The 27,649-nt window shown below is 35.4% G+C and overlaps 1 protein-coding gene across 1 annotated transcript; it reads left to right on the top strand.

Annotated features, from left to right (window-relative positions):
* The first annotated feature begins 120 nt into the window (after window positions 1–120).
* On the top strand, window positions 121–14,539 carry LOC132556696 (mammalian ependymin-related protein 1-like). The gene is made up of 7 exons (XM_060221130.1): window positions 121–324; window positions 5,736–5,865; window positions 7,597–7,631; window positions 8,141–8,275; window positions 8,445–8,628; window positions 12,175–12,262; window positions 14,470–14,539. The coding sequence occupies exons 1-7, from the start codon at window positions 121–123 to the stop codon at window positions 14,537–14,539; spliced, it is 846 nt and encodes a 281-aa protein (XP_060077113.1).
* The last annotated feature ends 13,110 nt before the right edge of the window (window positions 14,540–27,649 follow it).

The following is a 27,649-nucleotide window of genomic DNA, read 5'->3' as shown; positions in this document are numbered from 1 at the left end:
ACGATATTCAGACATCCTTACAGTCTTTATCTGTGAGGGTGAGTGACGTGGAGAGTAAAGTCATTGAGGTTTTAAAAATACCCCTGCGAGTTAGAACATAGCACACAGACCATCAATGGCATGTTTATCCAAGGATCTGCTAAAACGTTTCATATCAGAAGAGCTGAGCTGGGAGTTACGGAGGATCTGCTGAAACGTTTCATGTCAGAGGAGCTGGGAGTTATGGAGGATCTGCTGAAACGTTTCATATCAGAGGAGCTGGGAGTTACGGAGGATCTGCTAAAACGTTCCATATCAGAGGAGCTGAGCTGGGAGTTACGGAGGGTCTGCTGATAAGTTTCATATCAGAGGAGCTGAGCTGGGAGTTACGGAGGGTCTGCTGATAAGTTTCATATCAGAGGAGCTGGGATTCACGGGGTTCGGAAGCGTACACCGTTTCGGGAAGTGCACAGGCAACAGCCCCGCCCAATCGTCGCACGTTTACATACTTTTAACCAGTTGTCCTTTGAGACTTAAGGGTTCATCTTTCGGGATTGACAATGACATCTCCCACTTTCAATCGTCCTGCTGCTTCTTTGCGACCGACCCCAGATGCTCGATGCAACCAGTCTGTACTTGTTTCTAATTGGACATCTGTGAAATCCGTTGGCGTATGGGGGTTAGCGGAAGATATTTCCAAACTTCGAGTTTGGTCTTAGAACGTTCAGAGAAATTTAAGTAGTAGGCTTGGTAAGTGAGGGATTTCGTTATATCTTTGATGTCTTTAACATTGTGTGTCTAATAGAATGTAAAACCATTTTATTGTGAGAGAGTTTGAATCCCACTATTTCAGAGAGTTAAGTGTAAAAGGTGGTGGTAAAGTTTATATATATCCAAGAGTCTGTAGAAGCTAATAGTCTGGATCAATATTCACAGTAAGCTCTTTTCAGATGACAAAGATGTCTGTCGCATTAATTTGCTTACCTCCTGAAAGGTCCACTTTTTATGAAGTGTATGATGAGGATATATTGATCTGCTTGAAAATGGTATTGGAAAGTTCACTACACTAGGTCATGTCACTGTGATGTGTGATCTAAACAGTAGAACTGGAAATATACCTTACTATTTGTCCAATAATACATAATGTTATTGATAATGTATATCACGATCTAAGTCTAAGGCTGTAAATATGACGATACGAATAGTTCTAGTGTGTTATGATGTAACTAAATGAACATGAGATGTCAAAAGTTTGCAAGAATACAGATGTATTCAATGAAGCAAAAATGAAATATCGTTGTTCAAATAAAACACTACATAATTAAATTCTATATGATAAGTGTGCATTTGGAGATGTGGAACATGACCAAATTTAGAACCTCGATGAAATAGAGCTATCAAACAGATCAGACGCTCAGAAAGTTTGCGGGAAATGATAAACTCTGAACAGTTGACGATAGAATTGTCATTGTGCTGATGTTATTTATAATGATGACATCAATCATAGTCATGTTCAGCAGGATAAAACTTACATCCATATAAAAACATCAAAGAGAAACTTTGATAACTAAGAAATGTCTGTTGACAGATAACAACTTGTTTATATCTCAAACGTTCAAAAATATGACTAGAGTTACAAAATATTAATGAGAATTAGATGTGTGGAGCCACAGCTGGATGGAGCTGACTATACCTTGAGCTAGTTCAAATATAGTAAAATTACTTATTTAGGTAATATAAAACTCTCTATGAAGAGTACCTAATAGTATGACGAGAAGTGAAACTCAATGTCACAACACTGCTGTGCACGAGATTATCCCGTTCCATGTTTTTCCCCGGGAGACATCGTCACGCAATACAATGGAACATTCGATAGGACTACGCGCTTCAATTTATACTCTTGTCCGAATTCCATGATACGTTGAAATGCTTTCTGACGGTCGTTCGGCTTTAACTGGATGTAAGTAAAGGCTATCTCTCCGCTAGTACAATGTCAACAGGTGAATTGGCATGCCACCGTGTACAAATTGGTATATCTCACCGACTTGGGTAGAACAAGGGGTGTTAATCACTACTGTTTGTTTTGTGAACCCATAGATATGACATCGGGATGTAGGAGGTGACTGTAGGGGATCAGGAGGTTTGCGATTGCTAGAGAGCTTTGTAAAATAGTCGGATCTATGCTTTCCATAACTTTGTTCTTAATCCATTTAAATGACATCAGAAAAATTAGATAGATGAAAGATATGTATGTTTTTGAACAGAAATTGCTGAACACTCCCCTTGTCGTTCCTCATTGTCAAATTAAGGGAACGGCGTGGCTGCCGTCTTGCTGTGAACATTCGTTAAAGGAAGATGGAGAAATTGTCTGCAGCATTATTTGTTTTTGTTTTTGTTTTGGCGCATGGACGAGTCATAGATCCACAACCATGTCGTAAGTAGAAGATAAACACCCACATCTAGTATATATATGATAGACATATACACCTGGTATATATATGATAAACACATACACCTGGTATATATATGATAAACACATACACCTGGTATATATATGATAAACATATACAACTGGTATATATATGATATACACATACACCTGGTATATATATGATACACACATACACCTGGTATATATATGATATACACATACACCTGGTATATATATGACAAACACATACACCTGGTATATATATATATATATGATAAACATATACAACTGGTATATATATGATATACACATACACCTGGTATATATATGATAAACACATACACCTGGTATATATATATATATATATATGATAAACACATACACCTGGTATATATATGATATACACATACACCTGGTATATATTTGATAAACACATACACCTGGTATATATATATATGATACACACATACACCTGGTATATATTTGGTCAAGCAACTCTCTAGGTTACAGTGAACATAGTCCTGTATCCATTGTATTGCGTGACGATGTCTTCCGGGAAAGCATGAAAGGGGATAATCTCGTACATAGCAGTGTTGTGACATTGAGGTACACTGCTCGTCATACCATTAGGTACACTTTATAGAGACAGATTGTATCCGATATTTTGATTAATTTCTGATAGCATTAAACAATGGCACGGTTGACGGAAGTTCAGAGGGGTCAGGCCATTGCGATGATTATGTAAGTCAAAGGCAAATACAGGTTGACAGACATTTCGGTGGCTTGTCTGATTTTTGGAACTTGTTTCAACTCGAACTCACGAATTCGCCGTACCTCCAACCTTAAAAAAATCAGTGAAACTTTGAAGATATTGAGGAAGTGAACGGAAATATCTATAAGACTGTCGAAGTTCAATCATATACTTGACCGCTATAGTAAGTTTTGTAAACATAGTCTTTCAGTTCATTAAAAGATATATATAAATTTAAGAGGATTTAAGAGAGTTGTAGAGATAAAAGTGTCTGACCTGGAGGCCATGTGCTCTACCCTTTGTATGACAGTGAATTTTTCACATTACTTGTTTGGACCCTAGTGCACTTCTAGTTTATCTATAGTCTTGAACTTCTTGTGAACTAGTAGTCTTTTCCTCGTGTACTACTAGTGCACTAGTGTGAACAAATGAGTCTACGCTGAACCGTATATAAATCCGAATCATTTTAGCGTTCTATCGACTTTTATTTGTCGGTCTTTCCAAACCAATATAGGAAATAAGGAAATGTGAAGTTCTAATTATTTTCGATACTTGCAATATCTATTGTTAATACAGAGCTAATCCTACAATGTGAAAATATTTCTGCGGATTACGCTTTTATCTTAATTACACACACAAGTCAATATCATTAAGTTACGCAGTAAAAATATTGTGGAGTTATTGTCTCGCTTCCATTGGAGTATATTACAAAGAATATATATTTAATGGCATGTACCAAGTTATAATCTTCTGTTCAAACATGCTTTGAATTTGGATAATTGATGACTTGTGATGGAATCGTAATGGCGTTGAAAATTGAAATCTGACGTGGGTGGTGATGAGTGATAAAAGTAATCGGTACGATTTGTACACACACTAAGTACTTTTGTATAATGATTCTGATATTAAGTTTGAACTATCAGTTGAGATATCTGAAATCAATTTATCAGACTTCCGAGCATGTATGTTTTTTAGGTAAACACCGTATTTCACAATTTCCACATATTTCCAAACCTAAATTAATACAATATTCATTACTTACTGGATTCTGTTAAAACACACACGCACACCTACCCAAGGTAGGATAGGTGAGTATTTTGAGTGTCAATAGGTATTTTATGAGGGTATATGAGCATTTTGTGGGTGTAGATAGGTATTCTACGTTTTATGTATTTAGATGAGGATTTTTGAGCGTGGATAGGTATGTTATGGGGGTAGAAAGTTTTCTGGATATTACTAAAATATAATATTTCTAGATTAAAAGACATCTCTACGTATTTCATAATTATGAACATGTATATTTAGAGTTTCCTGGTAATATCATCTGTTCTAAATACTTTAAATCATAGAATGCCCAATAGTGAAGTCATGGATTCCTGACAGTATCTCGTGTATTTAGTGAGTACCAACATACTTTATGAAGAACATCTCAAAGGTAGAACATTTATACATATGTTTCATGTGATAGTTTGATAAGTCTCAAATACCTTTAAATCAGAAAATAATCTATTGTAAAGTTAATACACCTCAAAAGATTATGAATATGCAATTAATAAGGTAAGATTATAACAAAATTGACCTCAACCGCTGTATCTTGGAATTAAGACACGCCCTGCAAATTAACGGGGAAATGCTCCAGTTTACATGTACTTTTGAATACGTACCTTTACTTTTGGATACCCTTCATCTTTTTTTCTTTATAAAATATTGGTTTTTCTTTATAAAATATTGGTTTTTCTTTATAAAATATTGGTTTTTCTTTATAAAATATTCGTTTTTCTTTATAAAATATTGTTTTTCTTTATAATATATTGGTCTTTCTTTATAATATATTGGTTTTTCTTTATAAAAGATTGGTCTTTCTTTATAAAAGATTGATTTTTCTTTATAAAAGATTGATTTTTCTTTATAAAATATTGAAGAAGATATCATTAGCACTGAAGATTACTGTATCCTGAACTTATCGTGTTGAATGAGAAATAACGCCTTTATCTACATTACTGTAATGGTGTGGTTCCAAAATCTACTCACAATCCGATTTGTTTAAAACATTTGCAGTATTTTAGATAACATTAAAAGATACCCGAATATGTCATTCCTTTTTCATTCTATATCATTAACCTGGTTTGGTTTACCTAAAAGGAAACTGTAATGCATTTCCAAAGGTATGTTTGGGTTTAGGTTTTTTTTTTTTCCGTTTTATTATCTTATAATGTTTTTTTATACCGAGACATAAACTCCTCCAGTAACGTTACTCTGAGGGAAAGGCAATGCAAGTGTGCTGTTTCATTCCAAATAAAATATACTTTCGCTGGATGATAAAGCCTAAAAGGATAATTAGGAGGTCTTTGCATTTTCAACATTTCAGAGATACAATTAAATCAACGTTTTTATAATAATAAATGAACCAAGAACGTGTATTGTATTAGTTTCCAACAAGCAAGTCTCGGTTCTGGTATCATTTGTATGTCAACAACATGCAGATTCAGTTGGTTTTGTACCTGCAGTGTGGCAGCACATATATACCCCCTGTGCATTTGCCTGCTAGATACTGGCACTATTGACCTTTAATAGTATCATCCTTGTCGTCCACGTCACGACCTGCTGTCCGCTATCCAAACATTTGGTTTGGGATTTGTGACGAGAATGTATTTGTCCTCTGATGAGGCTATCATCGAGCTGGTACACTGGAAATTATCATCAGGTGTTCTGAAATGTACCCTGAGGGCTTGCTTGATTTGATAAGCGCCACGCGGTGTTTTCCAGGATTCTTTATCAAGTTCTGTCAAATTCCATTCCAATATTTCCCTTCGGCTTACATCAGGTTAAATGAGAACTCTGTCTGCCAAATAATTATACATCCCTCCTTCTCCTACTATAACTGTTACTACTACTACTAAAACAACCAAACCAGCGCGATTTCTCCTAGAGTTTAGCCAATGACACACAAAGAGATATGTAATGTGTTGGTAAACTGTTGTCACTGGCTTGTTACCAATGAATGCTGATGCTGGTTTGATGTGGATGTTTAATGCTGTACCCTGTTCTGAACGAGACGCTGGTTTAAATGTTTTAGTATTGTTGATGTTGTTGACAGCTTCTGTGTATGTTTTCTGATTATTTTTGGTGGTATTTACTTTTGTGTACTGTTTAGTCTCGGTTTTGTTTTGTTTGATGTAACCATCAACAATAAAATGTCGGAATTGTGTGGTGTCCGTTTGGCTTCGGTATTTGAACTAAAGTAGAACTGATGTTGTTTTACGTTTGAAGTTAACCATCCTTGTAGCTTTTATAATCAGCGGGCTGATAAATAAACACCACCACTATCCCTACCAGTTTGAGTTCCCTCCCGTTCAGGTTGGGGGCTATATAGAAGGGTCTACTAGATAGGGGAATAGGGAAGTCCGTGGACTTGTTTTGCGTTTTTTCCTAATATGGGCATTTCTTTAATTGGTATACCTTGAGATTCGCGCTGTTGATCAACAGGCTTTTATCAAATATTCTCGGACGTTACCGAAGACCCCCAATGAAAGTCATAGTATCGTTCACAACCGATCACTAACAACATATCACAAGCTATAAAATATGCATGTTTTGACCAGTTACGAAACCCGTCGTTTTGGACATCAGCAAACTGTCTTTCTTGGAGATAAAATAGTGCCATATACCAACCTTGGTATACAAAGCATAAGGTAAATTGTTTGTAACATTTTTCGGATTTAACTAATCATATCAATATGGGAGTTAAGCAAAGTGAATATCATAATTCCTTGTTCATACATTAACTAAAACCAACGTTTTCATCCACAAAGAATCACAGAAATCACAGATGAACGGAGAGGGTTTGTATAAGGGTCGGTGAAGCTTGTCTGTACATACACGGGTGTGCTTTATAAAAGGTTGATATGACAGCTGTTCATAACAGCAGCGTACAGCGATGTTTTCAATAAAGGCAGTCCCTGTAAAATATTCACATCCTGTATCAATGTATTGTTGTAATAATCGATAATTTCCTTTCAAAAGATTCTCTGAGTAATTGATAATAAATCAAACCTATAATTAAATCCTTTATTACGCTTTTTGTAAATTAGCCATTAAAACCTATGGCGGCTTTACATAGAAAAAAATGAAGAAAAAGGTGGATTAAAGAGATGTCATTGACAATTACTACTACTACCACCACCGCCTCCACCACCACCACTACTACTACTATCACCTCCACCACCACCACTACCACCACAACCACCACCACCACTACTACTACTACTATTACTATCAAATATTACAACTACTTCTACTACATACCCCCACCCCATCATCGGGTTTCCTCTCGATATCATCGGGTATATATGTGATTGCATTTTAAACATGTACTGATTGGCTTTGAACATTCATCTTTGAAATCTAAAGCATTGTACCATTTTTTTCTGAACAGGATCCCCGGTACAGTGGGAGGCACAAGTATACATGGTATGTATCCATGAATTCTAGTGATTGATAAACAATTCATAAAAACAAATGGTGACAGCTGTTCGGGACATCCTTTGTTTCATAGACTGTGCACATCTCAATGTATTACAAAATGAACCCAATGTTAGTGAGAAGGATCTTGATTGGTTGAGCCCAGTACTTTCAAGCCAAAGTGGAATTTGTTTTGGAAACAAGAGTAGTCAGAAACTTCGTGTTTGGATGTAGACAGTCAATTAATTCTAATTTGGTCGTATCAATAATCTGTTTTGCAAACATAAGTCTTAAAACATGTATGTAACAATGAAACATCACAAAATGGCGTTATTTTTTTTAAAATACATTGCTGACTTTTAAGACCATCAATTTCACACCGTTCCTTTATATCCCCCCTCCCCTTCTCCTCCCTCCTCCACCCCTAACCCCATCCCGAAAAGAAATAAATAAGTAAATAAATACTGCTATTACTACGTGGAACAATGATGACATGTTTGAATTGTTTCTGTTTTTAGCAAAACGTGATGTTGAGGTATACAGAATGGCGTAATCTTAGTTACGACGCCGTAAACCAAAGGGAATTTAGGTCAGCGGAAGTAGACGTGGCGGCAGAGCATGATCACATCGATACTCTTATTCTCTGGAAAGAGGTACATCATGTAAAACAAGTTTTCTTTCAAAAAAAAGAAGTATCGTGAAACACCTTGTTTTATGTTTGTCTGAAATGCTTTGATCATTCTGAAATACTTTGATTTAAATATTTTGTAATCATATCAAGATTTGACCTTCGCTGATTTCGATCGGATATTTGACTTTCAGAAGAAAATGTACGAGGTGAATCGGTTTTTTAACGAGTGTACAATTACAAACCTGTCTGGAGAGTTTAGACCCCGAGGTGTGCCGGCGTCCAATACCACTTATGAAGAGGGCTACCTAATTGGGGGTCAAGGGTTACCAGGCGAACACATGACAGTCTATAACTTTTACACGGAACTGGCAGACGGTGAGCAGGTATTATTGAATATTTATAAATATGGTCGGTGTAAGATGTGTGTTGATGAAAGCGACACATATAACATCTGTCGCTACATATATATCACAATTTTTTTTTCATAAAATGAAATGATTTTTGAGGATGGAATTGAATACATGCTGACATTTCTGAGTGACATCATGATGGATCTTGAGATTACCCATCACACCGATATGACACTCTACAATAGTTTTCAGTAGCCCTATTTTCTGCATTATGACATTCTACAATGTCTCTTGAGTGTTCTCATTTTCTATGTGATGAATTTTGGACCAGTCGTCATTGTGATGGCGTTATCAAATGCCTCTTGACTGGCCCAATTATATATACACACTTGGAAAGGGCTACTAACTGTGACCAATCATCAGTGTGATGGCACTCTAGCTCTTTAATGGTCCGATCATCGGTGCGATAGATCATTCGTGCAATGGCGCTGTCAGGTTACTTTTGGTTGGACCTATAAGTTGTTTTATGGCATTCTCAGATGGATGTTGAGTGATCCAATCATCTGTGCGATGACATTTTCTAATGATTCTAATGGTTCTTATGTGGACAAATCATCCGTATGCTTACTCTAAAAGCAGTTTCTATAGCGTCCTAACTCGCTGTGTAATGTCACTCAAAAATGACACGTAATTTGAACCCACATCAGTGTGACGGCATTTTCAAAGTTATTTTTGGATTCTATTATTCGTGAGAGAGTACTCGAAAATTATTCTTAAGTGCCCCTATAATCCGTGTGATGTCACCTTAATATAGCTTTTGAGTGGTCCCACTGTCTATGTGTTGGCATCTGAAAATAATTACTGAGTGGCTGAATTACCAACCTAATGACTCACTATGTTGGTGGCTCGTGATGGCCTCATCGTCCGTCTGATGTTAGACTGAAACGGCTTTTAATCAGTCCCATCAACCTTGTGTGGTCACTCTGAAATAACTCCCGAGTGACCCCATCGTCCGCGTGATGTCACCTTAATGTTACTCCTGAGAAGCCCTATCCTCCGCCTGATGTCACTTTAATGTGACCCCTGAGTTGCCCTATCCTCCGTCTGATGTCACTTTAATGTGACCCCTGAGTTGCCCTATCCTCCGCGTGATGTCACCTTAATGTGACCCCTGAGTTGCCTTATCCTCCGCCTGATGTTACTTTCAAATGATTCCTGAGTGATCTTGTCATCCGCGTGATGTCAATCTGGGATGACCTCGGTGTTGTCCCAACATCTGTGTTTTGGCTTCTAAAACTGACATACTTTGGATATGGCTCTTGAATAACCTCATCTTCCATGTGATGCCACTTTAAAATTACTCCTGAGTGGCACGATCATCCGTTTAATGTAACTCTTAAATGTCTACTGAGTGAAGTCATCCTTCATTTGATTTCATTCTTGAATGTCTTCATTGTCCGCATGGTGACACTGTAAGTTGTCTCCTAATTGGTCCAATTATCCGTGTTAAATAACTCGTGAGTGACGCCATCGTCCGCGCGATGTTACTCTAATATATTCTAAGTCGCCCAACTATCTGTGTGATACTAAGCATATCGTAATTATTATTTTAATTGTGATATCGCACTCTGAATGGTTCTTGAGTTTCAACATCATCCGTGTAATGCCATTCAAAGATGTCTTCGAGTTGTACTTGTGTCTTGGCATCTAAAAAAATATACTCTACTAAAAAAGAAACGCACAAAGTTCTAGCCTGCAGTTCACCATAACTGTAAGGAAATAATGTACTATTTGGTCAGGTATTACATCGAGATTTATCTCCCTTCTCAACAATCTACCCTATAATCAGCCAAGCGTGACGATGGCATCGTCTAACTTGGTGAGCTTCTTTAGTCCAAATCACGCGGCGTGATCAAGCCAAGCCGGATTTTTTAAACAAATAATTTCAGTGGATACTCTAAGCTTAACGCAAATTCAGAGGGGTAAAGCAATTGCAATGTTGATGGATGGTCAAGCCAAACTGCCGCTGCATGACAGTTTTGGCGTTGCCCCGTATACCATTAACCTATATACACGTTCCCATGTTGCTGGGTTAGTTTCCGATCGTCCTAGAAGCAGTCGTCCGCGTGTAACGACCGCACGACAAAACGGGGACTGCGTTGCATACCTTAGGTACTCATAGCAGACTCATTAGTGCTGAAACTGACAGGAACCGCTTGCGTGCCGAGATAATCATTGCACTCCGGCCTTATATCGGGCCAAATCTGACACCACGGAAGAGGCAAGTGTGTCTTAACTTGATGCGCAGACATGGCCCGAATAGGTTTGGGATACGTCGGTGGAGGCGTGTGATGTTCAACAACGAGTGTAGATTCTGTCTGTATCGCTCAGACGGAAGAAAAAGGGTATATCGCCGATACATGTGTGGGCTTCTGTAATGGTTTAGGGAGACATCTCTCATTGATTAAAATTCCCCATAGTGGTTCTGGATCTATACCTCAATGCCGTTCGGTACAGATGCCACATGTCCTTCCACTTCTCGGACGTCATAACCTAATCTTCTGCAAGACAATGCTCGACCACATGTTGACAGAGACTGTCGTGATTTTCTTAAATTAACTTTATCATCCACTCGATGTCTTTCTGAAATACCATCTGAGTCACCCATCGTCCGCGTGATGTAACTTTAAAAATAAATCCAGAGTAAACCCATCATTAGCATGATGTTATTCTAAAGCAACTTCTGAACGACGTCATCGGCCGTATGATGTTTTTCTAAAGGTATTCTTGAGTCACCCATCACCTGCCTGATCTAACAGTAAAATTACTTCTGAGTGGCGCAATCATGCGCTGGATGTTACTCTGAAATTATTCTTGAATTGTCCCATCGTCTGGCTGATGTCTCTAGTTAAGATAACTCATGAGTGGACCAATAATTCGCGAAAGTCACTTCAGAAAAAGACTTCTGAGTTGACCAATAATTCGCGAGATGCCACTTCAGAAAAAGACTTCGGAGTGGACCAATAATTCGCGAGATGTCACTTCAGAAAAAGACTTCGGAGTTGACCATCATTTGTGCGGTGTCAGTGTACAATAACTCCTGATGACGCTATCATCCGCGACCACGGGATATTACTCCACAGTTACTCATGAGGTGCTCATGTTCCGCATGAGGTCACACTAAACTGACTCCTGAGTGACCCGTCATCCGTGTGATGTCACTCTTCAATTACTTCTGAACGTCTAAATACTCCAGATAATGTCATTCTAAGATTGATTCTCAGTGGCCCAATCATCCGCAAGATATCACTCATATCATTTATATTATCTTGGCCTAGAAACAAAGTGACTGACACAAGGCCATCTTGGCTTTGACAGTTAAACATTATTATCTCTATTTCTTAAGAGAAATTTTATATTAATATGAGCAAAAACAGAAAAAAAAATAATCCAATTTGTAAATGGCGTATATAGGTCAATGGCGGATGCCATGATAAAGATGGCCTATTCTGTTGTATGTGTTTGTTTTCATTTCAAACGGATGTCTTTGACATTGCCTTGTATTAAACAGGTCACCTAACCAGTCTCGTGTCCCACCCAAGCTGTTTCCCTATTTGGGATTACCATTACACCACTGACCAAGGAATCCAACACAGCATGTAAGATTTGAGTTCTTTTTCCCTTTCCATTGCAATATTCATATTGTAATAATTAATCCAATTCACATTTCAGTAGGATCTCCCTGCATATGACATATACGTGATTATTGGTATTAAGGATGCGAGCACTACACATCACAATGTTTACTTTTGGACGTAAACATAAAAATATATAAAGAACTTCAGGACGTAAACACTGAAAGTCACAATGCTCACAGTGGGACATAAACAATATACAATCACATAAGTGACTTGAGCATGTAATTACTATAAAACACACTACTTATTTGTAGAGTTGAAAACTGAAAGTTCCACTACATTTTAGAGTCTTTCTTCATGCTTGTTGAGAATGTAAACACACAAAAAATTCTGCAACTTTAGAATGTAAATGCTTATAATCACAAAACGCCAACACTAAAATCACCTTACTTATTTTACAAAGAATACGCAAAAATACTTCAGAACATAAAAATAAAAAGCACACTACTATCTTTAGGACGAAACCTAAAACCCGCACTACTCAGTTTCTGATCTAAACATGAAAAATCACCTAAACTGTTAGTTGCAATGACAAAAATAGATATAAAAATGTCAATATGAAATTTTGAGAGAGAGACACACACACAGAGGGAGACAGAGAGAACAAATGAAAGATTTATCTTCCACGAGAAGATCTAGGATTTTTGGAGAAAAATGTATCAATTTACATGAAATTAACAAAACACAAACGTGGGATTCCAAGAAACATTTATAATACAAACCTTCGTAAACTTTTACATGGGGGTAAGGGGCTAACAGCCGGTACTTTGAAGTCCAACACACTGTGTTTAAATATTTAGAAATAATAAGTACCCATCAAGGTATAAACATCAACAATAAACATATGCAAAATCAGGTAAATTGTCAAAAAGATTAAACTTTAACTTGTGACTCTTACCTTAGAGCGGATAATCATATTATATAGCAATATATAAAAAAAAGTATTTTTTAAGCAACTTACATTACCATGTATTATTTTCTTATTGTTTAGATGATAGAAAGAATTGTGGTGTACCATCTGCATTTTGAAATTACCGTAAATGTTCACGTTCCTTTTAGACTCAAAACAACAAAGAAAACTCTGACATATTTCAAAAAAGCAAAATTCAAAGACAAATTAAACAAAACTAAAGCAAGGAATGAACAAAAGTAAAATTATATGGAGACTCGAGAAAAAACACAAGAAGAATCAAACCAGATGTTCCGAAAGGCTAAGCGTCTATTTTTCTTATCAACGACACCAGGCATGTAAATCTTGGTCAATCCAATTAAGTAGTGTCACGTTCCCAATTGTTAGTAAGGCAAACAACATGCGGTCACCAGGTGTATCACCGAACATCAAACATGTCTGGTTTTCATATCGCACAAATAAATAGAATATTTCCTGATGAAATAGTGATAGCTACAGTAAGTTTTCCTCAAAATCTTCATCAACCTGCATCTCTCAAAGGCTGCATTGTAAATTTCTCTGTCAGTTGCCGACATCTTGGGGATGTTGCTAACTGGAATCAGAAATTCACAAAAGAGAGCTTGGTGAAAAATGTCGATGTTGGTAACGTTGTAGGAAAAGATCGAAGTAAGGGGTTGATGTAGAAGTGTTTGTAGTGTCCTTAATGCCTTATTCTGATGGGTATACACGATGAAAAAGGTAGATAAATTTCTTGTTATTTAAGGACAAGACGTCATCAATACACTGTTGTATACCTCAAAGTGAAAATTTCGAGATCTCGCAAGGTCTTTGTGATCCGTTTTAATGCATTCAGCTTTAGATGAAAACAAGTAACAAGTCATGACAGGGGTACAATAATCCAATCCAATTCCTCCTGCCCCAGGCCTTATAACACAGAAACTTTTAGTTTAATTTTTATTATGAACGTTGCTCTGAAGGATATCTTAGATAATCCATAGTAACTGTAATTAGATTCTAACAGGCCATCACAACTGTTTTAAGTGAAATAACGAGAAAATATTTCAAATTATATGACCATAAGTTTTAAGGTGTTCCTCAAACTCATCATTGTCTTTTCACAGATCAACATTATAAAAACACAAACACACAACGGAACAGTTTTATTTCAATTCGACATATCACCAACCATTATCTATTGAATTTGTATTATCCTATGACACTCATGTGTTTAACTTAACCTTATATTTTACTGTTTCAGATACCAAGGTTTGACACTAGGTATAGCCGATCCAAGTGTCTTTGATGTCCCAAAGCTTTGCCTCAAATAGATACCGCACCCAAAAGCATCTGTTTTAAATTTGCTTTTTACATTCATAATGAACCATATTTTCTGTTCTTTGTGTAATAAAATCATTGAGATGAAATGTGGCTATGCGTGCTGACTTTGCACTGTGTTCTACAATTTGAACAAACTATATTCAATTTGGTTCGTTGTAGACGTGTACATTATGCTATCGACTAAGAGTTGTTAGGTCGTCGCGCAACATTTTTGTTAGAGAGCCTGATCGGAAGTATACACCGATGTTTCCGTAATGTTTAACTTCTCTTTAGATAGTGTTTAATATTTATTTTGGAAGTGTTTAAGAATTGTTCGGTGGGGTAAACACTGGTTCCGTAATGTATAAAACTTGCTCGGTAGTGTATAACATTTGTTCGGTAGCGAATAACATTTATTCATACGTGTTTATCAATAGTATAGTAGTGTATACCATGTGTTTAGTAGTGTATACCATATCTTTATTAGTGTATACCATGTGTTTAGTAGTGTATACAATATGTTTAGTAGTGTATACCATGTGTTTAGTAGTGTATACCATGTGTTTATTAGTGTATACCATGTGTTTATTAGTGTATACCATGTGTTTAGTAGTGTATACCATGTGTTTATTAGTGTATACCATGTGTTTATTAGTGTATACCATGTGTTTAGTAGTGTATACCATGTGTTTAGTAGTGTATACCATGTGTTTAGTAGTGTATACCATGTGTTTAGTAGTGTATACCATGTGTTTAGTAGTGTATATCATATGTGTTAAGTAGTGTATACCATGTGTTTAGTAGCGTATACCATGTGTTAAGTAGAGTATACCATGAGTTTAGAAGTGTATACCATGTGTTTAGAAGTGTATACCATGTGTTTAATAGTGTATACCATATGTGTTTAGTAGTGTATACCATGTGTTTAGTAGTGTATAACATTTTCTTTGAAGTGTTTAATAATTGTTCGGTAGTGTATAACGTATAACAATGTTTGGATGTCGTGTATCCATTTGTTCTGCAGCGTATAACATTTGTTCGGTGGCTTGTAACATTTGTTCGGCAACGTATAACATTTGTTCGGTGGCTTGTAACATTTGTTCGGCAACGTATAACATTTGTTCGGTGGCTTGCAATATTTGTTTGGCAGCGTATAATATTAGCCGTTGCTATTAATGATCCAAGTGCTCATGACGTTGAACTAGCAGCATGTTTAGCAGTCAATGAATAGATTCATTTTCCATGTAATAAATTCCGAAATCGATATACCACTCACACAGGAAGAAATCTTCACCGCATCTAAATTCACGTTTACTACATGAAGTAGATCCCTATCCTTTATCCTGGTAATAGAAAAATACTTTAATTACATCGGGAGTGTTATCTAATGTTTTATTCTAACTTTTGAACGCAAACTGCATTGGAGCTTCAGTTATCCTGGTTACATTTTAATGTTTTCAGTCACCATCATAGGAAAATAATCCTTAAGTTCCCTGGTATCGAGAATTAGTCAGTCATAATTGTACAGGTAAATTATACATAAAGCAATACGTCAGTTGGGTCTGTATCGCTTGGCTAGTTCAATATTTCAAACATTTAACAAAGAATTTCAAAGATTGAAAAAATAAGCTCTGAAATAATTTCACTTCCGGTCACACGGAAATCGGGACAAAAAAAGGCATTCTTAAAAATAAGGAATTCAAAGAATTTTCTCTATTCTACCTATATATTCTGAGGTTGTTACGAACCTATCTTATATCTGTTACCTACTGTAGAAAAGTTTTCCGTACCGATACCAATCTTTTTGAAAACAGCTGAAATTCACACCCACAAGAACACCCGAAATACTTCCTTTTATGCACTTCATATGATAATAAAATCATTATGAATGGGTTTCAGTGTGTTTTTTTATGTATCTATAGCCATTTGAATTAGGGCTAAACTAAGGACAGTAAAGGATATTACACACAGATTTTATTTTTTTCAGTGTGCTTGAAGGTAGCAGGAAACAGTTAATTTGCATTTTTCCTGAGATCATCTACAACTTTATGTGTTGTTTTGTTTCTGACGGAAGGGTCACTTTCTTCCGGATAGCATGTTCCGGGTTCCGTACCTGTATTGTGAAGCATGGGGAAATGATCCGGGGTCGAAATACCATAATACCATAACGCCTACGGCAAGTGTAATACACTTATTGCAGTATAGAAAAATGTGATCTATTGTCTCTTCTGCTCTACAATGCATACAGTCTGGCGAGATATCTTTAACCATTATACTGCTGTTACTTTTTAATTTTTGTGGTTCCTAATCTTAGTCTTGTGATGATAATATCTTCTAATTTATTTCGTCCTAAACCATCTGATTAGTATTTGGTTTATCTATAATTTGCCTTAAGTTGTTGGATCTTTCCAAACTTTTCTGACCATTTATTATCGATTTGTGGATAGATAATAGAATATACTTCTGTCTTAGATAATCACACCTTACATTCTTATCTATTGATATAGTATTGTTTTACCTCATGTTATACATTTTCATGTATCTGAGGATCCAATAAACTTGAAACAGTACATTCTACTGTGTTTTTCTGTAGAACTTTTTTTTGCTAGATCATCAGCTTTTTCATTTCCAGATATACTGACAGGTGATGGTACATACTCAAAATTTACCATAATCCCCTGTCGTTGAAAAGATCTCAATGCCTAATTCAAAAGAATAAAAACCCAATATACATCCATCAACCAGGTTTTAAAATCACGTGAAAATGAAAGACTAGTACATAGACTCCTCGTCGAATTCCTAAGAAAAATTGATTACTTAGACAAAATATAAACGGTAAACAGAAAGGTCAAAGCACTGAAATATAGATAGTCCTATATCGCAATCTTTTATGATGAACAATAATTTGATCTTTCAAAACCGTAAATTGCTAAGTCACGTTTTAACGATTCATTTCCTCCTACATTGTATGATATATCAATTCCATTGTAAATCAAATTTAGATATGGGCATAAAGGCATTGTTTTGCCTGCGTCCATGATTCACTTAACTACTTAACTAAAGGGAGACAACTCCCAAACATCAGAAACCTACACAACATCATACACAACATTTAGGATCCCCAGGTTACCCAGATACACTGTACCAGGGAGGATTTCTACTGCCCCTCCCATTCATTGGTGCATATTGACACCTCATGAGGTATTTGGTGTCCTCCTCTTGGCCCCATCCCCAGCATTCACATTTGTGAATACAAATACAAATAACTTAAACAACACACACGTAAACACTCTCCTTCAATTATTTATTAAAACAAACAACTAAATAGGAAGGAAAATACACAAAGTCCACATTTAAGATCCTACGAACAGTATAGATCAAACATAGAGGGAACCTTCGGGTAAAACGGTCATGGACTGGCTTACTGTCGGATTCGTGTCTGATGTAAATAATTATAGGGGAATTACTATTGTCAGTTGTCTGGGGAAACTATTTACGTCTATAATTAATAATAGGCTGGTGACGTTTGACTTAAAATATAGTAAAATTACCGATGCTCAATTTGGCTTCAAGCAGAATCACTCCACTGTTGACGCTATTTTTGCATTACAATCAATAATTAATCGTACTTTGAGAAATAAGAAAAGATTGTACTGCTGCTTTGTAGATTATACTAAAGCGTTTGATTTCGTTAATCGTCAGAATCTTTGGTATAAATTAATAAAGGAAGGCATTGATGGAAAATTATTAAAGTTAATAAGATCGTTGTATAGTAGAGTTAAATGTTGTGTGAAGCATAATGGCTCATTATCTAATTACTTTGATTGTGAAAACGGATTGTTCCAAGGGGAAATCTTATCACCTATATTGTTTTCTCTTTATGTAAATGATTGCGAAATGCATTTTTTAACTGACAACTGTCCTTCCATTGAAATACAGACCTTAAATTTATTTCTATTAATGTATGCAGATGACATGGTGATATTTTCGGAGACGCCGAAAGGGTTACAAGATATGCTTAATTCTTTAAATACGTATACAAAAAAATGGGATTTAACTGTTAATACAAGTAAAACAAAAATCATGGTTTTTAGAAATGGTGGCATTCTGAGAAATGACGAGATTTGGAACTATGACGGTTGTCAATTAGAAATTGTAAATGAATTTACCTATTTGGGTCTGTTAATTAATTACAATGGAACTTTTAGGAAAACACAACAAAAAATTGCAGAGCAAGGACGCAAAGCTTTATTTGCAGTTACAGAAGTATGTCGTAAAAATTATTTTAATATTGAAACCCAATTGTCCGTCTTTGATACATACGTTAATAGTATTTTGAGATATGGGTCAGAAATATGGGGTTTTCATAAGGCACCTGATGTTGAAAAAATTCACATGATGTTTTGTAAAAGACTTTTAGGTGTGCTGAAAAATACTTGTAATAATATGGTTTATTTGGAACTTGGTAGGTTCCCACTGATGGTATCTAGAAAATTGCGTATAATTAAGTACTGGATGAAATTGAAAAGGACCGAAAATTGTATATTGAAATCATGCTACGATGATATGTTGGAGAAGAAAGACAAAGGGTTTTAAATATAAAAAATGAGCTGTATCATCTAGGTATAGGTTATATTTGGGAGTCAGAAAACTATTCGGATGTTCATTATAATATAATCAGAGAAAGAATGTTTGATATGTTTAGACAAGATTGTAAAGATAAAATCAGAACTTCCTCGAAAGGACAAATTTATACTCATCTTTATCATGATAATGATTTACAAAGCTATCTGAAAAAATCAATACCTAGGGAATTGTTGAGAGAAATTACAAAAATAAGACTATCTTCTCATAATCTAAAAGTAGAAAAAGGCCGATATCAAAATATATCAAGAAATTTAAGAATATGTTCTAATTGTGATTTGAATGATATCGAAGACGAATTCCATTTTATATTGAAATGTCCCTGTTATTCGAACCTCAGAAGAAAATTTTTGAAAAGATACTATTATAAAAAACCTAGTATGTTTAAATTGATAGAATTCTTAAATGCAAACAATACAAAAGAAATAACAAACTTGTCTAAATATATTAAGGCAGCTTACATTTTAAGAGAAAACAGCAATTGATAGCCTAGTTTGTGTTGTTTCTGTGTTTTTTGTATATTGTTATATGTTTGTAAATCGTCTATGTGTTGTTTGCTTTAACCAATGGGTCACACGACTCAAGGTAATAAAGAACTTGAACTTGGTACCCGTGCTTTTATCATATGGAACCCTCTTAGGTAGTACAATAGGGATAAACAGTTCTCGATAACTAATGTACATAACTGGCTATAGGGTCTAAAACTCGAAATCTAAAATTCCACATAATTAAAGACAACATACTAACATACAAACCAAATAAACACTTTACAAGATCCCCCCCACCTCAACTGTTATACGGAAATTCGTTAAATATATCTCGAGGTTGTATTGAGAATCTTTCATCTTTTGGGGTAAAACGTATTGTGTGCATTGAAATGTACAGTGAATTATTATCATATAGGGCACCATTAGAATTGTTATGACTTGCTTAATATATATATACATTTTCAGTTATTTATATAGATAACTGAATATATATATGGGGGTTACATATAGAGTGAACTTGTAATTCAACCCAATATGGATATTAGAGAAAAACTAATGCAGATCCATGGATTAAAATGTTGATTTGAGATGTAGTTAGAAATAAAAGTGGTTAACAAGTTTAGTTTTTTACTATGATTTGTTGTGTCTATTTCAAACATTTTATCACTGAGTATTAATGTAAATACTGATATATTCTTAAATATATTCATAATTCTGTCTTCTTATTGAATATAACGATCATGTAATTCAAATATAATTGTTTATTAAAATACTTTTGCTTTTTACCAAAGACTTGATTAACAGAGCGAGCGAACTTTATCTAAACAATTTGAAACTTCTGTTTCTTAATTTTGATCCGAACGTAATTTGAAATTTCCATTTCTTTTAACTAAAATGTTGTATGGTGTTTTTGTTTTTGTGATTTCATTAACGTAATTTTGAAATAACATGAAACATGACCACATTCTGTGACCAGAATGTGACCTAGTTCGACGTATATAGATGTGGACGAATACTAGTATAAATCCTCCTTAGTCTCTCGAAACAAATAAAAAGTTATTTGGTCAGTATGAGATATGTAAAATAGTAAGATTTTTTATGTAATATTGGCAAAAGCTTTGATTTTGTAAGCAAATACCAGCAGTAAGCAACAGCAAAACAGGAGCAAAAGTTTGATTTTTTGTCATTATTACAAATGTTGAAAAATATAATGAAAATGTATTTTTTTAAGTGAAAAATGTAAATTTTACAAGTACAAAATGCATCAATTTAAATGAATGTAATAATTTTATTCTTTTTTTTTCAGTAAAATAGTAACATTTTGTAATAAAAAATGTAAAATAAGTTGTGTTCTTGCAAGCAAAATTCCAAGAATACACGCCAAAACACGCCATACAAGTCCTATACCTGTGGTGAAAAATAAAAAACGATGACGTAACACACTCCAATTTAGTTGACGTACTACACGTGCAAACATCAACAAACCGGCAGCGAACATCAACAAACCAGCAGCGATCAACAACAAACCAGCAGCGATCAACAACAAACCAGCAGCGAACAACAACAAACCAGCAGCTAACAACAAACCATCAAACAACAAACCAACAAACAACAAACCAGCAGCGAACAACAACAAACCAGCAGCGAACATCAACAAACAAGCAGCAGAACAACAACAAACCATCAAACAACAAACCAACAAACAACAAACCAGCAGCGAACAACAACAAACCAGCAGCTAACAACAACAAACCATCAAACAACAAACCAGGAGCGATCAACAACAAACCAGCAAACAACAAACCAGCAGCGATCAACAACAAACCAGCAGCGAACAACAACAAACCAGCAGCGAACATCAACAAACCAGCAGCGAACATCAACAAACAAGCAAACAACAAACCAGCAGCGAACAACAACAAACCAGCAAACAACAAACCAGCAGCTAACAACAACAAACCAGCAGCGAACAACAACAAACCAGCAACGAACAAAAGCGGCAAAAGTTTGATTTTTTGTCATCATTACAAACTTGTAAAAAACATAAATATGTAATTTTGTAAGTGAAAAATGTAAATCTTGCAAATAGAAAATGTATCAATTTAAATAAATGTAATTTTATGCTTTTTTGAGTAAAATAATAGTATTTTGTAATAAAATAAAAACTATGAAAAGTATGTTTTGCATGCAAAATACCAAGAATACTCGCCAAAACATGCCATGCAAGCCATATACCGTTGTGAAAAAGGCTGAATACACTCTACAGAACAGCCGAAACCAACCTGTTTGTCAAAATACGTATTCTTCCAGAGCCAAAAACATCACTGATGTCGTCAAAACCAACCCGTCAGTCGAATTACATACTTTACTATAGCTAAAAACATCAATGACGTCGCCAAAACCAACCCGTCAGTCGACATAAACAGAAACGATGAAAAAAATCAATGTCGTTACAAACGCTAAGGATGATAGGACAATACTTTGGCCTTTGGTTGAGGGTTGCTAAGGCCGCCATGACGGAACTTCCTTAGCAAACCCCCGTCCTCCCACCAGTATCGTCTTATCATCATTTATATATAAAGAAAAAAACTACTCAACACGCAGATATATTCACTTCTATTAAAACCGATATTAGTAGATAAAACTCGAAAATGTCTGTAAGACATGAATGCCCCCCCCCCCCTGGACGGGACGCGACGAGACGGGACGGATGGACATGGGCAACGCTATATGCCCCTGGCCATAAATGGCGGGGGCATAAAAATTGATATGACTTAACCATATCTGACAGTAAGTTTAAATTTTGATACTCTTTTTTTGAAACATTTTATAATGTTTGAAACTCATTTAAGATTTTATGCAATAGACACACACGTGGATGGCATTCTAATGTTAACAGTTATTGAATTGCACCTGCTCTGTCTAGTTAATTCGGTGTTTCAGAAATGCGTTCCCAGGATACTCATGGGTTATTTTGGGGCAGGCACGACACACCATTCATATCCGCCATTGTGACCCAAATGTCCGTTGTAACCTTGCTGACCTCAGCTCTTTGTTGCGGTGACTTGTTTTGTGGCGCGCTAACATCGCCTTTAAAAAAACACATGACACATAGGGTCATTATGTACCCATTTTCCGTGTCCATTTTGTGTGGCGGTGTAGTCATGTTGACCTTATATTTTACTAAAATCATCCAGGCCTCTGTATCATAGATGACCTGAAGTTCACACCGCTACCCAGCAGTCAACACTGGCCAAAGTGAATATCCTTTCTACGTCCTCGATAATTTGTTATTACATGTACGAAAAATGATTTGGTAAATAAAAGGTAATCTTTATAGGCTTTGAAACACTCGTGTTTAGTTTTCAAAGGTCATGACGTGGTCAGCGTTCTTTGTTGGTGTAAAGTTAAGGTAAGCTAATAATTACTAGACACTGTCATTTGTCAGCAAAAAGAATGCTTTGATCTGATACTGATATAATGGCTTCTGATGTACGTTTACTTAGCGCAACGAACAGCATACGTAAGGATCTAGAGGCACGTCTGAGAGATGTTTAGAGTACATTTATACGTTCATAATGCATCATAGACTTGAATATTTTAGAGTCATTTATTCAGATATAATTAATGTTGATATTTTTTTATCATTAGTATCGTGTCCAGAGATAGAACGTTCACAAACCTAATTAGCATGTTTCCTTTCGCTTCCGTGATTTAATGTCTTGGTATCGTTCAAAATAAACGATCACCGAGGAAATCACTTGATCTGTTCAATTGTTTTAACTGAGAAAATAATAGTCTTTTGTACATTATGGCGCAATGGTAAATAAATCACTATATATTTGAATGTTATTAATTAACTGAATACTTTAGTCTTTTGGAGGTAGCAATAAATCCCAATTCTAAATCATTGAAAGACATTGTATTGGTGAAGGAGAAATATCAGCGGCGACATTATAACCAAGATGTACTATCGACAAATTTCTTATTTGTATATTTTGACTGGAGGTCGCTTATACATTTCAGTTCTGCCTTCAAACAGCCTTTATGATATCGATTTGTTTCCGATTTTTTCACGTCAAAATATGATATTAGTATTAATTAAATAATCAATTTGCGCAATGGTGTTGAGTATATAATGTTCTTAAATAGAGTTAATTTTAGAATGAATACATCAAACCTAATGTATCATTTATGGTCAAAATTCAGCATTTTTCGTGTTGTAATGGTCTGTGCCAAGGAGAAAATGTATCCCTGTTTTCATTCAGGAAAGAATTTTATGTAAATTCAAAACAACATTGGTAATTTATTAGAACCAGGAGATATTATACTACTGAACGTCAGGACAAATTTGCACATACGGTAAGAGCAGGCACATTTGTGAAGTCCAAAATGCAATTAGGTTTAAAAACTTATAAATCCCAGCCATCCATACATTGCTGAAAGAGATTGTAATTAATCAAAACGAATTTTCTACACATATCTGAGTTTCTTATAGAAGTAAATTAACAATAATTATGATGTTAATTAACATTAAGTAAACATTAGCAATCAATTATTTGTTATTGATTAATGACATGATATCTACAAAATTCTATTTCAATTTTCATATTTTGTAAAAGTATCACAAACGTTAACTTTAAAATAGAGAATGAAAGGTGCAAGTCGTAGCAGTGGTTAGAACCTCACGTCAATTTTACAGGTAAAGTTTACAGGTACTTTACCTGTTTGTCAAATATCTCTAAAACTTTTGGGTAATCAGAAGAAATTGCTTAATTGCTTTTAACAAATTTGTCTATTGTTATCTTGAATATGTGTCAAGGTCAATTATTTTTGTAAACTTTGTCGTGAATAAGAAGTCATTTAAAGGTTGACCCATGTGGCCTTGAATATGCGTTAAGTCCATTTCTTGATAAAACCTTGTTTGGTCTTATCGATGGAACATGACAACCAAATACATTTACTTTGGGACACCTGCTTGTTTGAGAAGCAGTCGTTCAAGTTGAAATGTTGACGCCGCACGGACTGACGGATTCATTGCATCAACCTATCAGTGAATATTATGGCTGTAGGTTTGTTGGTTCTTCAGTAGAAGTCGCTTAAAAGTTTTAACGACTTTAATCGCTCTATTATTGAATCTGGGTGAAGTTACATAAGGCACCAGCACACAGATGAGCATAGCCACACCGACCACACACAATTCACATGGCCCTATCTATGCTGACCTGTATACTAGTATTGAGATAATTAACGACATGTTATATTAGCTGTAGATCGACAAAGACTGCTGACCATGTGTAAACCAACATCTGATCGCCTACCTTATCACAACCTAGGAACTGTGTACATACACATTTCTTACTATACATTCGTATTTCAAACTAAATTTCTGTATAAAATTACTTTGCTAAGATAACTGCTAATGGTTCATGGCTTTGAGTATGAGTCAAGATCACTTTTTTCGCAAACTTTGTCGGGATTCATTGCATCAATCTATCAGTTAAATATGGCTCAAAGCCTATTGGTTACTCAAAAGAAGTCGTTTAAATGTTCTTATAAAACTGACCCCTGTTACCCTGATTATAGCTTAAAGTAATTTCTGAATCAAATTTCGTTTGGCCTTTTCGAAGGAACATGAAAGCCAAACAGCATTACGCCGGACGCCGCACCACAGCATAAACTTTCTTGATTAAAGATATCATAATACAGTTTAACTACCAAAATTAGGATCTGCATATACAAATCTCGCACTCCATTAGAAATAACTAGGAAATGTTATTTGACAGGCTGTACACCTTTGTCCAACCTCTTACTTAAAGGTCAAGCATTTCCACAAACTGGATAACCAACCATTCAAGCATATATTATATATCTAGACTCTAAACTATATAACTTATGATTATTAATTTGTTTTGCTCGTAAAATAACTTTCGGAATATTGACATTTGACAGGAAATGTTCTTATTACTATCAATAGCAATTGATCGGAATATAATAATATTTAAATATCATCACCTTGTATCGCATGCTTACTGATGGGAAGATATTAAAAGATTTTAACAAAATTGACCCCTGTGACCTTGAAAGTGGGTCAATGTCATTCATATTATCAAACCTGATAGTTAAAGACCCTCAAATCTTTCATGTGGAAGGGCGTATTTTCACTTGTACAGGCTGTCAAGCCTTGCCATAGGGAGTAGTCTCCCTTGTATCGCATGTGAAAATAACCACCACTTGAGAGGAAAATCCAGACATTCTACACATGTCTAAATCCAATCCACATATATAGAAATGTGTAAAACTATAAATTTTCATGATTTTCATGGTCATGTATTTTTCTTTAAATCTAGACAATCGTCATTTACGTTGATCTTCAAATATTAATGTTGCCAGCTTCAATGATGCATATTCCCACAATAAAAAAAACGACCGATTTGATTGCACAAGGCGATGTGGAAATGGGGGAACTCGGAAGTTTGTTTACTTGATTTTGTCTGTGTTTTTTTTAATAACAAATCCAGGTAAATGTTTTCTGTCCCTAACAATAAAATGATGAAGGATGTTTTATTATCTATCTAAAGGAAAAGCTCTATTTATTTCCTTATTACTTTCTCTCCCTCCTTATGTCTGTGTTTTTCAGTATGTGTGTATCACAAAGTCCTACACTTTCTCTGGATATTCCGTCTGTATTTCTCTATACGCCTCTGTCTCGTGTGTCTCTGTCCGCCAGTGCCTGTGTCTGTTTCTAGTCGTCCGGACGTTGGTATCGCTATCAGTATATGTGTCTGTCTTCATGTTTATTCACACATAGAAATTTTTTTCAACTTATACTAATCACTCGTGTTGTATACGCGCGAGGGGTCTTAATGTGATTGGAAACCGGAGAAAACCTTATCCGTTCAGTGAATCGAACCCCGGACGGCTAGGTGAAAGACGAGTGCGTTACAACTGCACCACATGACCATCGCCTGGTGATGGCGACGAAGATGACAAAACACTTCGGACCATGTGGATGTGTCAGAGTGAGAATAATGTGAAAATCTTGCAAGGAGTAAAACAAATTAAACATGCTTCAGTGACGCCTGAATGCGGTAGATGCAGCAATTGAGGTCATACCGTGACGCGCATGCGCGGATTTCTCGCTCCAGGTTTTACTATAGATTACATAGCGGAAAATTATCAATATATCGTTTTGTAGATAAAAGATTCAAAATGTATGTCTCTGATCAATAAATTTAACATTTCTTCATAACAAGTATATAATCTTTAGATGAAAATCGTTGTGTCATTTTTTAGCTGAAACTTACGCATGAATCTCCTTCATAGTCTTACCAAATTTGTTACAAAACGATTATTTTGACAACTTCAATGCGAAATAAAAACAATATTACGAAAAAATCTCAAAATGTGTGCCTCTGACTATCTAGTGTAGTAACTTTTCAACACATTGATATACTTTGACAAACTTTAATTTAAAATAATAGTTGTGTCATTGTTTAGGTGAAAATGGCACATAATTTCAGTACAGTCCCATCGCTGTACAGATAAACATGGCATCAATGTTACGTGTATCGATGAGGCATTAAGACGGACTGCTGATAATATATACTAAAAAGTCATATTGTTTTCTGATCAAAGTACATTTGATATCTTCAAAATAAAGGATTCCATACGTAATTAAGGAAATGAATGATAAAATATGAGCACATTTCCACAAAGCAGCAAAGTTATGACCAAAACATAGTTCACAGTATGTGAATATCAACAATCACTGGAGTTTTATTATTTTTTTTAATTTATTTATCTTTGAGTTTATCACTCTATACATTCCGTTCGGGTATATATAATGTAATTTCAAAGGCTTATGCACATTTTACGACTAACATCTGTAACCATTGGTGTGAATATATACTGACCGATTCACTTACAGTAAATGAAACAATAATGACGAATCATGTGAGCATTGTTGAAGAAGTGTACGATGTATAT

The sequence above is a fragment of the Ylistrum balloti genome, unplaced genomic scaffold, assembly GCF_031769215.1.
Source record: "Ylistrum balloti isolate Yb309-2 unplaced genomic scaffold, AGI_CSIRO_Ybal_v1 Utg370584, whole genome shotgun sequence".
NCBI lineage: Eukaryota > Metazoa > Mollusca > Bivalvia > Pectinida > Pectinidae > Ylistrum > Ylistrum balloti.
This window is presented reverse-complemented; position numbering and strand designations above follow the sequence as displayed.

Coding starts and splice junctions, on each gene's coding strand:
- LOC132556696 (XM_060221130.1), top strand. CDS start 121: ATGTTTATCCAAGGATCTGCTAAAACGTTTCATATCAGAAGAGCTGAG. Junction 5,866..7,596: donor ACACTGGAAATTATCATCAG/GTGTTCTGAAAT, acceptor TTTTCTGAACAG/GATCCCCGGTACAGTGGGAG. Junction 8,276..8,444: donor CTCTTATTCTCTGGAAAGAG/GTACATCATGTA, acceptor TTTGACTTTCAG/AAGAAAATGTACGAGGTGAA.